Below are 13340 nucleotides of genomic sequence, written 5' to 3'. Positions count from 1 at the left end.
TTTTTCAATAATACACTTCCGGTTTAACCCATTTATGCCTAGTGGACTCTCCCATCCTTCTGAATTGGATCAATTATTTCCAAAATTAAGGATGTCTAGTATATTTATTTCTATGTTTAGAATATTTCTTACAGAAATTCCTTTAAGCAAACAGCGCAGACCCTGATGAGACGCCTCATGATGCGGCGTCTCATCTGGGTCTACGCTTTTTGCCAAGGTCTTTTTCTAGACGCTAGGCATAAATGGGTTAATTGTTCCCAAGGCTTTAGAGATGATAAAGGATATTCGGCGGGCCATAGAAGAACTGCTATCAGAAGTACCCTGGATGGACCAGCGAACAAAGAAACTTGCAAAAGAAAAAGTACCTATGATTATTGGACCATTTAAAGTATTTTATTGAACATCGTTATTATCATTTTTGAATACATTATTTTTAATTCAAAAGTACCATCAAAACATATAAATGTGATCAACATTACATTACTTGTTTATCAAGTCATACCAACTGTTAGACCAAGGTACAAGGCATGGTATCATAACAGTACCGTAGTAAACTATTGATAAAATACCGTTATTTACCAAATGGAAACCGAAGAACACATTTTTTACCTTAAATATACTATCTGATTATTACTTCCATTGTTAACACATGCATAGTTCATCACCAAAAATATCTTTGGTAAGCCATACCCGAAAAAAACACTATTTTGTTGATAGGCCGACGTTATGCAAGAGAAGATAGGCTTTCCAGGCTATATCCTGAATGACACATTTCTCGACAATGAATACAAAAATGTGAGTACACTTGTCCACAACTTTTGTCTAGTTTACATATTGTAACAATACATATTGTAATAAGTCGTAAATGTAAGTTTATTTGTTTGTTTGGATTTTTCGCCATTTTTATCAGAGTAGTGATGTTAATCTATGGAAAATGCTTACAAACAGTGAATATAATACTAGCAATTCTTTTAAGTGCATATAATACTAGCACTTCTTTCAAGTGCATATAATACTAGCACTTCTTTGAGTTTTAAACAGAATATTGCGCACAAAAAAGTTGCACGACTCATAATATAGAGATAGTATTAATTACATAAAATATATAACGTGCCAGAGTCTATGTACATCAGCTAAACCTCTGGTTTTCGTCATAGCGGGCAACATATTTAACGTTTGCCCTGAAGCCGTTATTTAAATAATATTTTCAATGATTCCCCACTAATAGAGTCGCGTTCTGAGAAAACTGGGCATAATGCATGTGCGTAAAGTGTCGTCCCAGATTAGCCTGTGCAGTCCGCACAGGCTAATCAGGGACGACACTTTACGCACATGCATTATGTCCAGTTTTCTCAGAACAAGACACATATTAAACATAAATTAACCTGAGACTTGCTGTATACATGCAGATAAGACAATCTTGCATTGCGCAGCTTTTTGTGCATTTCAATAATGATGAGGGCAACAAAACGTATAACAGGAAACACCAAGAAGTGTTGCCCGCTTGTTTCAACTAAGTGGTAAACATTAAAAAATATGTTATTTTAATTCATAAAATGAAGATGGTTATACAATTGTGAATTTATAAATAGATTTACTGTGTTACATTACAGATACATTTCCATACGGACACGTACTTTGAGAACATCCTCAACAATGTCCGGGGTATCGCGCTAAGCAATTTACAAATGTACAACAAACCGGTTGATAAGACGTTGTAAGTATGCTAACACAAATCAATATGTGTTTTATAGGATTTTTGTTTAACCCGTAAATGTCCCTTGTTCAGTTATTTGGAGTAAACGGTCAAGTGTTGCATATTTGTTTCCATGTAATATTCGAAAAAAGCGGTTGCATGATCAATATAATTTAACAAACTGGTTATGAAATTGTACATGTATAAAGATTAAGTGAACATGTTATTTTCTACAACCTAAGAGGGTTAAAGGACAAATGGTTCTCGTTTCATGCCGTGTGCTTTGATTTAGTGATACTAGTTTTGGCGTTATTGCTTTAGTTAAAAGCCTCGGGCTTATAGAAATGCTCTCGAGTCCGTTTTCTGTGTCTATAACCAGTACTTGGTGTCTTTCGGGAAGATCTAGAGAACGCTTCCCGAGTGGGGATCGAACCCGTGACATCCCGATCGCTAGGCGGACACCTTATCCATTACGCCACGTTATTGCTTTGACGTAAAAGTAAACTTTTACCTGTCATACGATGATTTCACCTTAGTCATGTGATATTTATATATTGATCATGGGCTATATAACGTCGTCCTGCACGTACTATTTGTCTTTTAGATGGTCAGCGTTTCCTGCAATAGTGAACGCCTTCTACAGCGCTACCATGAATCAGATGAGTTAGTAGATAAACCTTGGATGTTTTATAACCTGTACAAACATATTTTATCGTCTTTGCCAAATGGTACATAGTATTATTGTAAAAAGAGAAACGAACTGATGTCACAAACGGACCGTTATTTGTATTCGCCCGGTCAATATGGCCATATCGTCTCCGGGACGATATAACACTTTACCACGTTGATACGTTTATCCCTTTACCAATTAGATAAGTATTTATCCCTTTACCAATTAGATACGTATTTATCCATTTACCACTTTGATACGTGTTTAACCCTTCACAACTTAGATACGTAACATTAAAATGAAGTCTTTTTTAGCAAAAATCCAATTTGGCGGAAAGTGTCGCCCCTGATTAGCCTGTGCAGACTGCACAGGCCAATCTGGGATGACACTTTACGCATATGCATTAATCCTAGTTTTCTCAGAACAATGCTCAAATTAAGACCCAAAGCAACGATCAAAAATCAAAAATACTATTTATTAGGCGTAGTACATGATTGGATTGTGAAATCGCAATACACATCAGAGGCTTGAACTGATTTTAATGAAATCCAAACCTTACATGATCGGTACTTACACTTATTATTCCAGCCCTGCCGGCAGGTATCCTGCAGCCCCCGTTCTACAACAAGGGCTACCCGAAGTCTCTCAACTACGGCGGTATAGGCATGGTCATCGGTCACGAGATCACGCATGGATTTGATGACAGAGGTCTGCTTAGTCACGTACTCGCATATTCAATGGTGTTTGTGGGGCGCGCTCTGGGAAAATTGGGCTTAATGCATGTGCGGAAAGTGTCGTCTCAGATTAGCCTGTGCAGTCCGCCAAGGGACGAAATTTTACGCCTTAACTGAATTTCCGCTACACTTTCTGTAAACGAAAATATAATTTAAAAAAAAGAAAGAAATAACTGACTGCGCCGGCTAATCTGCGACTACACCTTACATCGGTCACGAGATCACACGCGGATTTGATGACAGAGGTTCGCTTATACACATATCATAAAAGCGGGCAGTCCCTAATTAGCCCGTGCGAATTGCACAGGCTAATCTGGGACGATACTTTTTGCGCATGCATTAGACCAACTTTTCACAGAGCGCAACTCATATATTATGTACAGAACCGAAGCATATAGCAGCAATATTGTTAATATTTAACTTTGAGTCGGAGGCATCACCATCATTAAAATAAACAATACTACCGCTAACTGGTCAGTTACCAACAAGAGTTCTTGATTAAAAGTTGTGTCTGGAAATGAAAAGTATTATTGTTAGATGCATAACATGTACTTGCTATAAATGCCAGAGTTATTGATTTTGATTGTCGTTAAAAATCTATATAGTACAATAAAACACGGGAGTATGATTTTTTCATAATATTTGTTCATGAAATGCATTCAATTCCAAAATGTTTACCGATTTATAACAATCACGCCTACTGCTACATGTGTCAATAATTTGCTTTGAGCAAAAACAATTGACAGCAACGTAGCACATACAAACACCGTTCATATGTTGACATAATCATTTTGAAGAAAAGGAATATCGACTTATTCCACCCATACATTACCATAAAACTTTGCATATACAAAATCGGTTACCTATTCAAAACAGAGACCCCATTTATTCATAAAACATCGATAACTAGAGTAAGACGGCGAAGTCAGTGCCCGGGGTTTAATAGGAGTGTAATTGTATCCGTAAAACTTTAATTTATGTTTTAAGATGGTGGAAAATGATCACGTGTATTTAACTGCGTCTCACTTGATAATTGGAAGTGTTTTGTCTTATAGAGCGTGATAAGATCAAGCTTAAATCTCACGAGAACAATGAACTGGTAATGGTGATTTCTTTGTAAACCGCATACATCCATTAGCAGTGAAATACGTTTGCGTTTATTGTTTGCCTTTAAATCGCTTTCTCCATGCTATCGAGGTCAACGATGTGTTTATGTATCACTTAAAATCGCTCGGGGGATTATAAGCTTTCAATTTCAAAGTACTGTCTGAAAATCAAAGAAACACATAAGGAAGTAAATTTACACGCGATGCTGGCCACGTCACCATAGTGCGTTTGTACTAGCAGCAAAACTTACAAAACGGAAGCTTCTTTTTAACTCATAGTGCGTTGTTGCAAAACGTATATAATTCGACACATTATGACGATTTGTAAATGCCTACATGAGTAACGCTCTTGAATTTTAGTTGGGGGGGGGGGGGGGGGGGGTGCCGGATGCGCCCCTGGGGCCGTTATAAAGTTGGTGACGCAACAGACTCGAAATAATGTTCATACATCGACTTTTTTTTTAGGTTTCAGAACACGTACAATCGATATAATCGCATGTACTGATGTATTTATTTTTCCTTACTTAACATGTGTTTCCTTCAAGATCTCTATGTATAATGTGAGTTGTCTTTAAATGTACATTTCTATGTTCATTTTTGGTAACTTTGATATCAATTTATGTAAAAGATCGAAATTACATGTACTAAATTTTAAGGTCGCCAGTACGACAAGAACGGTAACCTGCAGCAGTGGTGGGACGATCACGTGATCGCGGCGTTCAAGGCGCAGGCCAAGTGCATCATAGAGCAGTACGGAAACTTCACAGTGGAAAAGATAGGTTTGCAGCTGAATAGCGTGCAGTCACAGGGCGAGGACATCGCGGACAACGGGGGGCTTACTGCAGCATTCAGGGTATGGTTCACCCACGTAGTGTAAGGTTTTATTGCGTTCATGGTATGGCTCACCACCGTGGTGTTGCGTTTTATTGCATTCAGGGTATAGTTCACCTCCTTGGTGTTACGTTTTATTGCATTTAGGGTATGGCTCACCACCGTGGTGTTGCGTTTTATTGCATTCAGGGTATAGTTCACCTCCTTGGTGTTACGTTTTATTGCATTTAGGGTATGGCTCACCACCGTGGTGTTGCGTTTTATTGCATTCAGGGTATGGTTCACCGCCTTGGTGTTACGTTTTATTGCATTTAGGGTATGGCTCACCACCGTGGTGTTGAGTTTTATTGCGCTCAGTGTATGGTTCACCACCGTGGTGTTACGTTTGATTTTATTTAGGGTATGGTTCACCGCCGTGGTGTTGTGTGTTATTGCATTCAGTGTATGGTTCACAAACAATTGACAGGTAAGTGTACACATCCATGGTGTTTTGTGAAATGTGTGGTACAGTTTCGTGAAGTCCTGAACTGCCGTTTGCAGGCTATGATACTACTTCCATGGCGTATGGCTTCTGTGTAACATTGTTGCCACAGTTTACCATTGAAATTCTGAACCGACGCTGTCAGTTCATGGTTTACCACAGTGGCGTTTTGGTTATATTGTTTCTGTTTTATTGTCTTCTATCAAATTCCAAAACCGTCGCTTTCATAGAATGATTCACCGCCATGGTTATATTTTTGTATCGTTAATTCGTGAAATCCTGAATTGCCGCTTACAGCGTAAGGTACACAACTGCACTAAAAATATGTGTAATACTAGTCGTTTACCTACGATAAATAACCGTTCATGGAAGGGTACACCAACGCGAGGTTTAAGTATTGTAATCATTGAACACCGGCTACAGGACTGCCCGTTCAGCGCAGCGGCTGATCCACTCGCGGCGCACCTTTGTCGTCTAGGCATCTCGGCTGATCCACTCGCGGCGCACCTTTGCCGTCCATGCATCCCGGCTGATCCACTCGCGGCGCACCTTTGCCGTCTAGGCATCTTGTTCACAAAACATTTTTTGCAATCGAAAATCGATTTCGCTTGTAATTGAAAAAAAATCCATTGTAGTTGATGAAAATCGATGTCAGTTAAAATCGATTTTCGATTGCAAAATCGTTTTGTAAACACGGGGCAAGGTTTTATTCACAATCATCGCGCCCGGTCAGCATATCAAAGAACTGTCCGTAATTTGTTTTCCTGCAGCAGACTTCAACAAAGAAATATAAAATGTCAGTAAGAACAAACTGCTGGAAAAACAAGTTATGATTCTTACTCCTCAAATCAGTATTACGGTGCATTAGGGTGCTAGAACCAGGTCATGGCCTTTATCGAAGGAAGAACTTCATAAACTGCACACTTATGTCCAGTAAAGCATACAAAAAGTGACGCTCAATTCGTCATTGCCAGGTTAGGTACTTTTTAAAAGTAACCCCAGCTACTTAAGTATACTTCCACGTATCCTGGTACGAAAAATACGCTGAAAGGCACCCGGCCATACCCCGGGGTACTTAATAATAAAGTTTCCGTAAACGAGGTACTTTTAACTAGTACCTGAGCCGACAATGACCAATCGAGCTCCAGTGACAAACCCAAAATATCGTGACGCGCTTAATGAAAAGTCTCTATTATATCAAAATTATTTGATAATTGGATACCAGTAAGTAACGGGAACAAATCGGAAATTCGTATATCCTGTCATGGTTCAGATTGTTAACATCATATTTATATACATGAGCCTCGCTCTGGGAAAACGGGGCTTAATGCATTTGCGCAAATAGTCGTCCCAGATTAAATTGTGAAGACCACACAGGCTAACCAGGAAAGCCACTTTCTATTTTTCTTTGAAATGAAGACTCTTTTTAATGAAAATCCAGTATAGACGGAGAGTGTCCCTGATAAGCCTGTGTGGACTGCACAGGCTAATATGGGGCGACACTGACACACAAACATTTAGGTCCAGTTTTCCCGAAACGCGGTTCATATGAGTCGTGTTCTGCGAAAACAGTTTTCTAAGAACACGACTCATATACAAGATTGAAAAATGCGCATTCTCTTCCATGCCAACAGGCATACCGGATGTGGAAGGCGGAACACGGCGGCTCGGAACCGGATCTGCCCGGTCTGACCCACCTCAGTAACGACCAGCTGTTTTTTCTCAACTTTGCACAGGTACGAACTTTCTATTGTTTTCTAGCTTTGTGTGTTTTTAATATTTAAGAGCCTTGTCCACATAAATTCGATTTTTAATTGATTGTAATGAAAGTAAAAACATGAAGAAAATACAGTTCGACAGGCCACTTGGCCGCTTAACATGAGGATTATTATTGTGGTCACTTAACATCGCTAAGTTAGTTATACACTTTCTATCGGAGATTCTTTCGAAAAGCGTTACCGATACTACGATTGATTCAGTTTCATTTTGTTTTTCAGTTTCATTATATTTTCATTATAGTTGAACATAGATGTTTCCAAATATGTGATTTGTAAATGTCTTTGAGCATGTATGGGGATTGGCCTTGAAGTAAATTTCTAAGACAGACACATGTTTCTTTCTATTGCTCATTTGTCTGTTATTTGCTTAATTTTCTGTTTTCTTATACGCTGTATTCAAAATAGATTCATCGCCCAAAGAGAAATTGCACAAAAGTAGCGATAGGTTATGGTTAGGGGAAGGGTTAGGGGTTAGGTTTATGGGTTAGGGGTTAATTGATGTGTAATGTCTATTTGGTATATGTTATTTGTGTCGTATCTATCTGGAAAAAATGCCCACCTCTTATACTGGTGAACCGTTAGGCCGGGGTAAATTGGGTAAATGGGGTAAATTGTGATAGGCAACGGTTACATTTATTGATCTTCATTAAAGAGATTCTATTTAAAAACATGAAGACCATGGACCCTTACGCGATCACATGAGACCACAATGAACAAGGATATTCTGAGACGATTGCGAGTTGATTCATGAAGATTCGACCCAAAAAAAGTCACTTCTAGAGTATTTTGTATTTAACCTAGTAACCTAGTTTTTTTTTAGCTCACATGACCCAGTATCAATATCACCAGAGATTGTACTAGGACAAATTTTCTGACAAAGTGTCATGAAGATAGGCTTATATTTGTTGCTAATGTAGAGTCACAAGTTTTAAATAGAGCCATATAAGGAAAACTGTTCCGCCCCCCCCCCCCCCCCGGCCATGTGTTTGCAACAAACCGCAACGATTTTTGAACTCGACCGAAAGATCATTAGAACAAGTTTTCTGACTAAGCTTCATTTAGATTGCACTAAATGTGACTTATAGATTGTTAACAAAGTTTAATTTAGCCATATAAGGGAAAATGCCCCCTCTCAGGTGGCCATATTTTTCGACTTATCATAACAATTTTCAAACTAAGCCGAGCTGTCACAACCCAGATGTTTTGACCTAGTTTCATTAAGATATGACCATAAATGTGTCTTATTGAGTGTTTACAAGGTTTAACTATAGCCATATACGGAATATTGTCCCGCCCCATGGCGGAAATATTTTCCCACAGACCATAACTATTATCAAACTCATGCAAGACATCATAAGAACAAACTGTTCCGACTTTTCATGAAGAATCGACAATAAATCTGACTTCTGGAGTATTAACAAGGTGTAACTTTTGAAATTTAAGGATAACTGTCCCGCCCGCTGACGGCCATGTTCTTCAACCAACCGAATCACTTTTCGAACTCGTACAAGATGTCATGGGGACACATGTTCTGACCAGATTTCATGAAGCTTGGACACTAAATGTGACATGTTTTCAAAAGACCGAAACAATTATCGAACTCATCCAAGATATCAATAGAACAAATGTTCTGAATAAGTTTCATGAAGATTGGACAATAAACGTGACTTCTAACGTATTAACAAGGTTTAAATACAGCCATATAAGGCAAACTGTCCTCCACTCTGGCGGCCATGTTTCTAACCAACTGGAACCATTTTTGAATTCGTCCAAGATATCATTGGTACGCATGTTAAAACAAACTTTCATGAAGATTGGACAATCATTGTAGCATCTAGAGTGTTAACAATTTAAATGTTGACGACGCACGACGTACGACGGACAAAATGCGATCACAAATGCTCACCATAATCAAGTTGTGCTCAGGTGAGCTAAACACGTTAATAAATCGAAACAAAACAACATTTTAGGTATGGTGTGGCAACACGCGACCAGAAGCTCTCAGAAACAGGATCCTAACGGGCGTGCATAACCCAGGCAGATACAGGTATGTTTAACCCATTTATGCCTAGTGGACTCTCCCATCCTTCAAAATTGGATCAAATTATTTCCAAAATTAGGGATGTCTAGTATATTTATCTCTATATTTAGAATATTTCTTGCATCATGCGGCGTCTCATCTGGGTCTACGCTGTTTGCCAAGGCCTTTTGTCTAGACGATAGGCATAAATGTGTTAAAGGAAATAATGAACATTAGTTTAGACAACCTTAGAAAACCAGAACCAAAGATCCAAATATTATTTTCTACAAAAAAATGGTCAGATGCGCTCACTTTTGTCTTTGCAAGGTTGTTAAAACGAATAAAATTTGTCTGCGGGACTCACTTCGTTTAAATAACCCATAACTTTGTTTGTAACATAAGGTTCATAAATAAATACATATGATAGCAGGAAGTTAATGTATTTCTTTAGATAAATACCAATGGACGTTCCACCTTTACAAGAGGTGCTGACATGCTAAAGACTAAGATCAAATTAATTTATACACGTACTACCAAATGCATGAAAATTCCTTGTGGTAAATCGTTTCTATGCTACAGATTATCACACTAGTGGCATACGTTCGATGGCTATATTCTCGTTTTTGTAAGTTCTTCTTTCAATTTTAGATGTATTGTTTTTGCTTTCATTTCAGAGTCATTGTTCTTGTTTTCGTTTCAGAGGTTTTGGGACGCTTGTTTTTAAAGTATTTGGTCCTTGTTTTCATTTGAGAGTTGTTTATCCTTGCTTGCTATTAGTGTACTTGGTCCTTGTTTTCATATCAGAATTATTGGTCCTTGTTTTCATTTCAGAGATATTGGTTTTGTTTTCGTTTCAGAGTTGTTGGTTCTTTATTCATATCAAAATTATAAGTAATTGTTTGCATTTCAGATATATTGGTCCTTGTTTTTATATCAGTTATTGGTCCTTGTTTTCATATCAGAAGTATTGGTCCTTGTCTTTATTTTTCAGAGTAATTGGAACGTTGCAGAACTCTTTAGAGTTTCGCAAGGCGTTCCAGTGTCCGACAGGGTCATACATGGCACCCTCGAAAAGATGCAGTATATGGTGATGCAAAATCTCAAAGCAAACCAGGACACGTTTAAACCTCAGTTTTATTTTTAATGACACATATTCGATGCAGATTTCATAGTGTAGTGTAACCCTCATCTTGTCTGGACATTTCGACGCAACAACGTTAAATCGAATTATGAACGTTACAGTAGTGTTGCAATTAGTAATTATTGTGAACGCGAGAATATGTTTACAAAAATATTAATATTGTTACATGTTTCGTTGCGGATATTAATTTTAAAGAAGTGCTAAAACACTTAGTAGCTGTACATGACTTCATTAAATTAATTATTTGTGCTAACAAAGAGGGTGTCCGAATACTTAGATTGTCAGAAAACTTTCGGTACACGCTAATCACTTCATTGCCGATATGGCTGGAAAGTGGGCGGCATTTTAACATTTAATAAATGAAATAACGGGTACAAAACGGCGAAAATACATGTTGCCATCTTGTTTGTCGCGTGATTATCCCCTCTGTAATTGCATGTTCATGTTGTGCAAAGTCAGACAAAATAAAAACGACATTATGGAATCCAGAGTATATTATACAGGTACTTGATAAGTAGTTACACTGTGCACATTGTTATAAAAAGTGTTTTTTTTTATCCTCGTAATTTTTGTTATAATTGTTATCAGAATATATAACATACCATACCTCCTGTGTACATATATTATTCAGTTTTATATGATTCATGTATCGAATGGATTTTGTTCACCTTTTTGACTTCATGTTTGTAGGCCAATGTTTAGTTTCTATTTTAAGTATCGTAAATTGATGGTTACTTTTAAATTTTCGTGTTGGAACAGCGATGGTGAAATGATTGTGTTTAATTTAAGAAATTGTAATTATGCCTTTGCATTACCATTTTTGGTTGCCACTCAAGAAGAATCAATCGGTAACGTTGTTTGATGGTATAACAGTTTAATGTTAAAGTTACATGACAGTTATTAATGATCCAACGGCCTCGGCCAACAGTTCAAAATATTGTCCTCAATACTTTAAGATAATAATTTGAGTTTCATTTGTGATATTTATGTAAAATGTTTCGGCTATTTGGTGTATCGTTCCTGGATCGCTTAGAAGCATAAAAGACAGCTGTATTTGTAGACGACGGACTGTCTGTATAAGCAGTTTTCATGCAGAGAGGCGCCAATTACCGTGGGTTAACTTTCTTCATTTAAGTAATATATGTTATGAGTTTTAAGAAATTACACTTAAGTCGTTTAGGTGAAGACTTTGACTTATTGGCAAAGGTCTTAAGGAAATCATCAACTGATTGTTTGTTCTCAGGTAAAAATTTGGGAAAAAAGGCGAATACAAATATTTATGTTTATAATATAGTAAATATTAATGAATAAGTAATATTACCGAAATACGGATTATGTTAGGTAGATAAATAAGGATGTGTGTGCTTTGAAGATTTGTCCGATGTTTCCCAATAGGAACGTGTTGAATACGTATGTATAGATTGTGGAAATGTATTTTGGAATTTATGATGGTTTGGCTTTTAACGATTATATTATATATACAATACAAATGATATTCAATAAATACATCGGAATCGTGTTATGAAATGTTCTCTATAGCCTTATTCAGTAATTTTATCCATCGGTCATGTTGTCTCTTGTAGACTCTTGTAAATATTTTTTACCTTTGTATTTCGGTATTGTATGTATAAACAATATAAAATCGATGTATGTTGTTCCATATTCCTTGCATTCTTTAGCATTTTTTTTGCCAATTTCTTAATGAAATTCGATTTATTATCGTCGTTGCCGTGATGTCTGATTCCATCAACCCCACAAAACAAACATATTTACCGCATTTTGAGCAAGTCTGGTAAAAGATCGGATGCAAACGAAAAACAAGAGAGCGAAAGGTCTTAGACGCTCACCTAAAACCTCGCAGAACAAAACTTCTCTCATTAGGAAGTGAGTGTTTCGTAATACATGCAGACTTAAAAAGGAAAACTGCCCAAAGCATGGCAGCAATGTGTTGACCAAATAACAATCTTTTTCGTACACAGTCCAAATATCCCAACTCAATTATTTAATGTTCTGAGCATGTTATAAGTAACAAGAGGGCCATGATGGCCCTAAATCGCTCACCTGACTAACCAAATACAATCCCAACCCAGTTTTCATCAAGATAAACATTCTGACCAAATTTCATAAAGATTGGATGAAAACTGTGACCTCTATTGTCTACACAAGGTTTTCCTAATGTTTGACCTATTGACCCTAGTTTTTGACCCGAGGTGACCCAAATACAATCCCAACACAGATTTCATCAAGACAAACATTCTGATCAAATTTTATAAAGATTGGATAAAAACTGTGACCTCTACGGTTAACACAAGGTTTTCCTATTTTTTTACCTAGTGACCTAGTTTTTGACCCAAGATGACCAAAATACAATCCCAACCCAGATGTCATCAAGACAAACATTCTGACCAAATTTCATGAAGATTGGATGAAAACTGTGACCTCTATTGTCTACACAAGGTTTTTCTATTATTTGACCTAGTGACCTAGTTTTTGACCCAAGATGACCCAAATACAATCCCAACCCAGATTTCATCAAGATAAACATTCTGACCAAATTTCATAGATTGGATGAAAACTGCGACCTCTATTGTCTATACAAGGTTTTTCTATTATTTCACCTAGTGACCTAGTTTTTGACCCCTGATGACCCAAATACAATCCCAACCCAGACTGTATCAAGATGAACATTCTGGCCAAATTTCATAAAGATTGGATGAAAACTGTGACCTCTACTGTCAACACAAACAAATTGTTGACGGTTGTTCTATTATTTGACCTAGTGACCTAGTTTTTGACATCAGATTACCCAAATACAATCCCAACCCAGATTTCATCAAGATAAACATTCTTACCAAATTTCATAAAGATTGGATGAAAACTGCG

General features: G+C 37.3%; 1 protein-coding gene across 5 annotated transcripts in view; it reads left to right on the top strand.

Moving 5' to 3' along the window:
* The window catches only part of LOC127832024 (neprilysin-4-like), a 73386-nt gene extending 61267 nt beyond the window's left edge, over positions 1-12119 (top strand). For all 5 annotated transcript variants that reach the window (XM_052357161.1, XM_052357160.1, XM_052357159.1 and 2 more), the window contains 9 exons: positions 263-361; positions 718-795; positions 1614-1717; positions 2301-2359; positions 2955-3074; positions 4863-5059; positions 7153-7254; positions 9267-9343; positions 10308-12119. In XM_052357161.1, the coding sequence (XP_052213121.1) occupies positions 263-361; positions 718-795; positions 1614-1717; positions 2301-2359; positions 2955-3074; positions 4863-5059; positions 7153-7254; positions 9267-9343; positions 10308-10407 (936 nt within the window). In that variant the 3' untranslated portion in view covers positions 10408-12119. The remainder of the gene's footprint in view (positions 1-262; positions 362-717; positions 796-1613; positions 1718-2300; positions 2360-2954; positions 3075-4862; positions 5060-7152; positions 7255-9266; positions 9344-10307) is intronic.
* Positions 12120-13340: the final 1221 nt, after the last annotated feature.

Source organism: Dreissena polymorpha, chromosome 5, assembly GCF_020536995.1.
Source record: "Dreissena polymorpha isolate Duluth1 chromosome 5, UMN_Dpol_1.0, whole genome shotgun sequence".
Classification (NCBI taxonomy): domain Eukaryota; kingdom Metazoa; phylum Mollusca; class Bivalvia; order Myida; family Dreissenidae; genus Dreissena; species Dreissena polymorpha.
The sequence above is the reverse complement of the archived record's forward strand: the minus strand, read 5'-3'. Positions and strand labels throughout refer to the sequence as shown.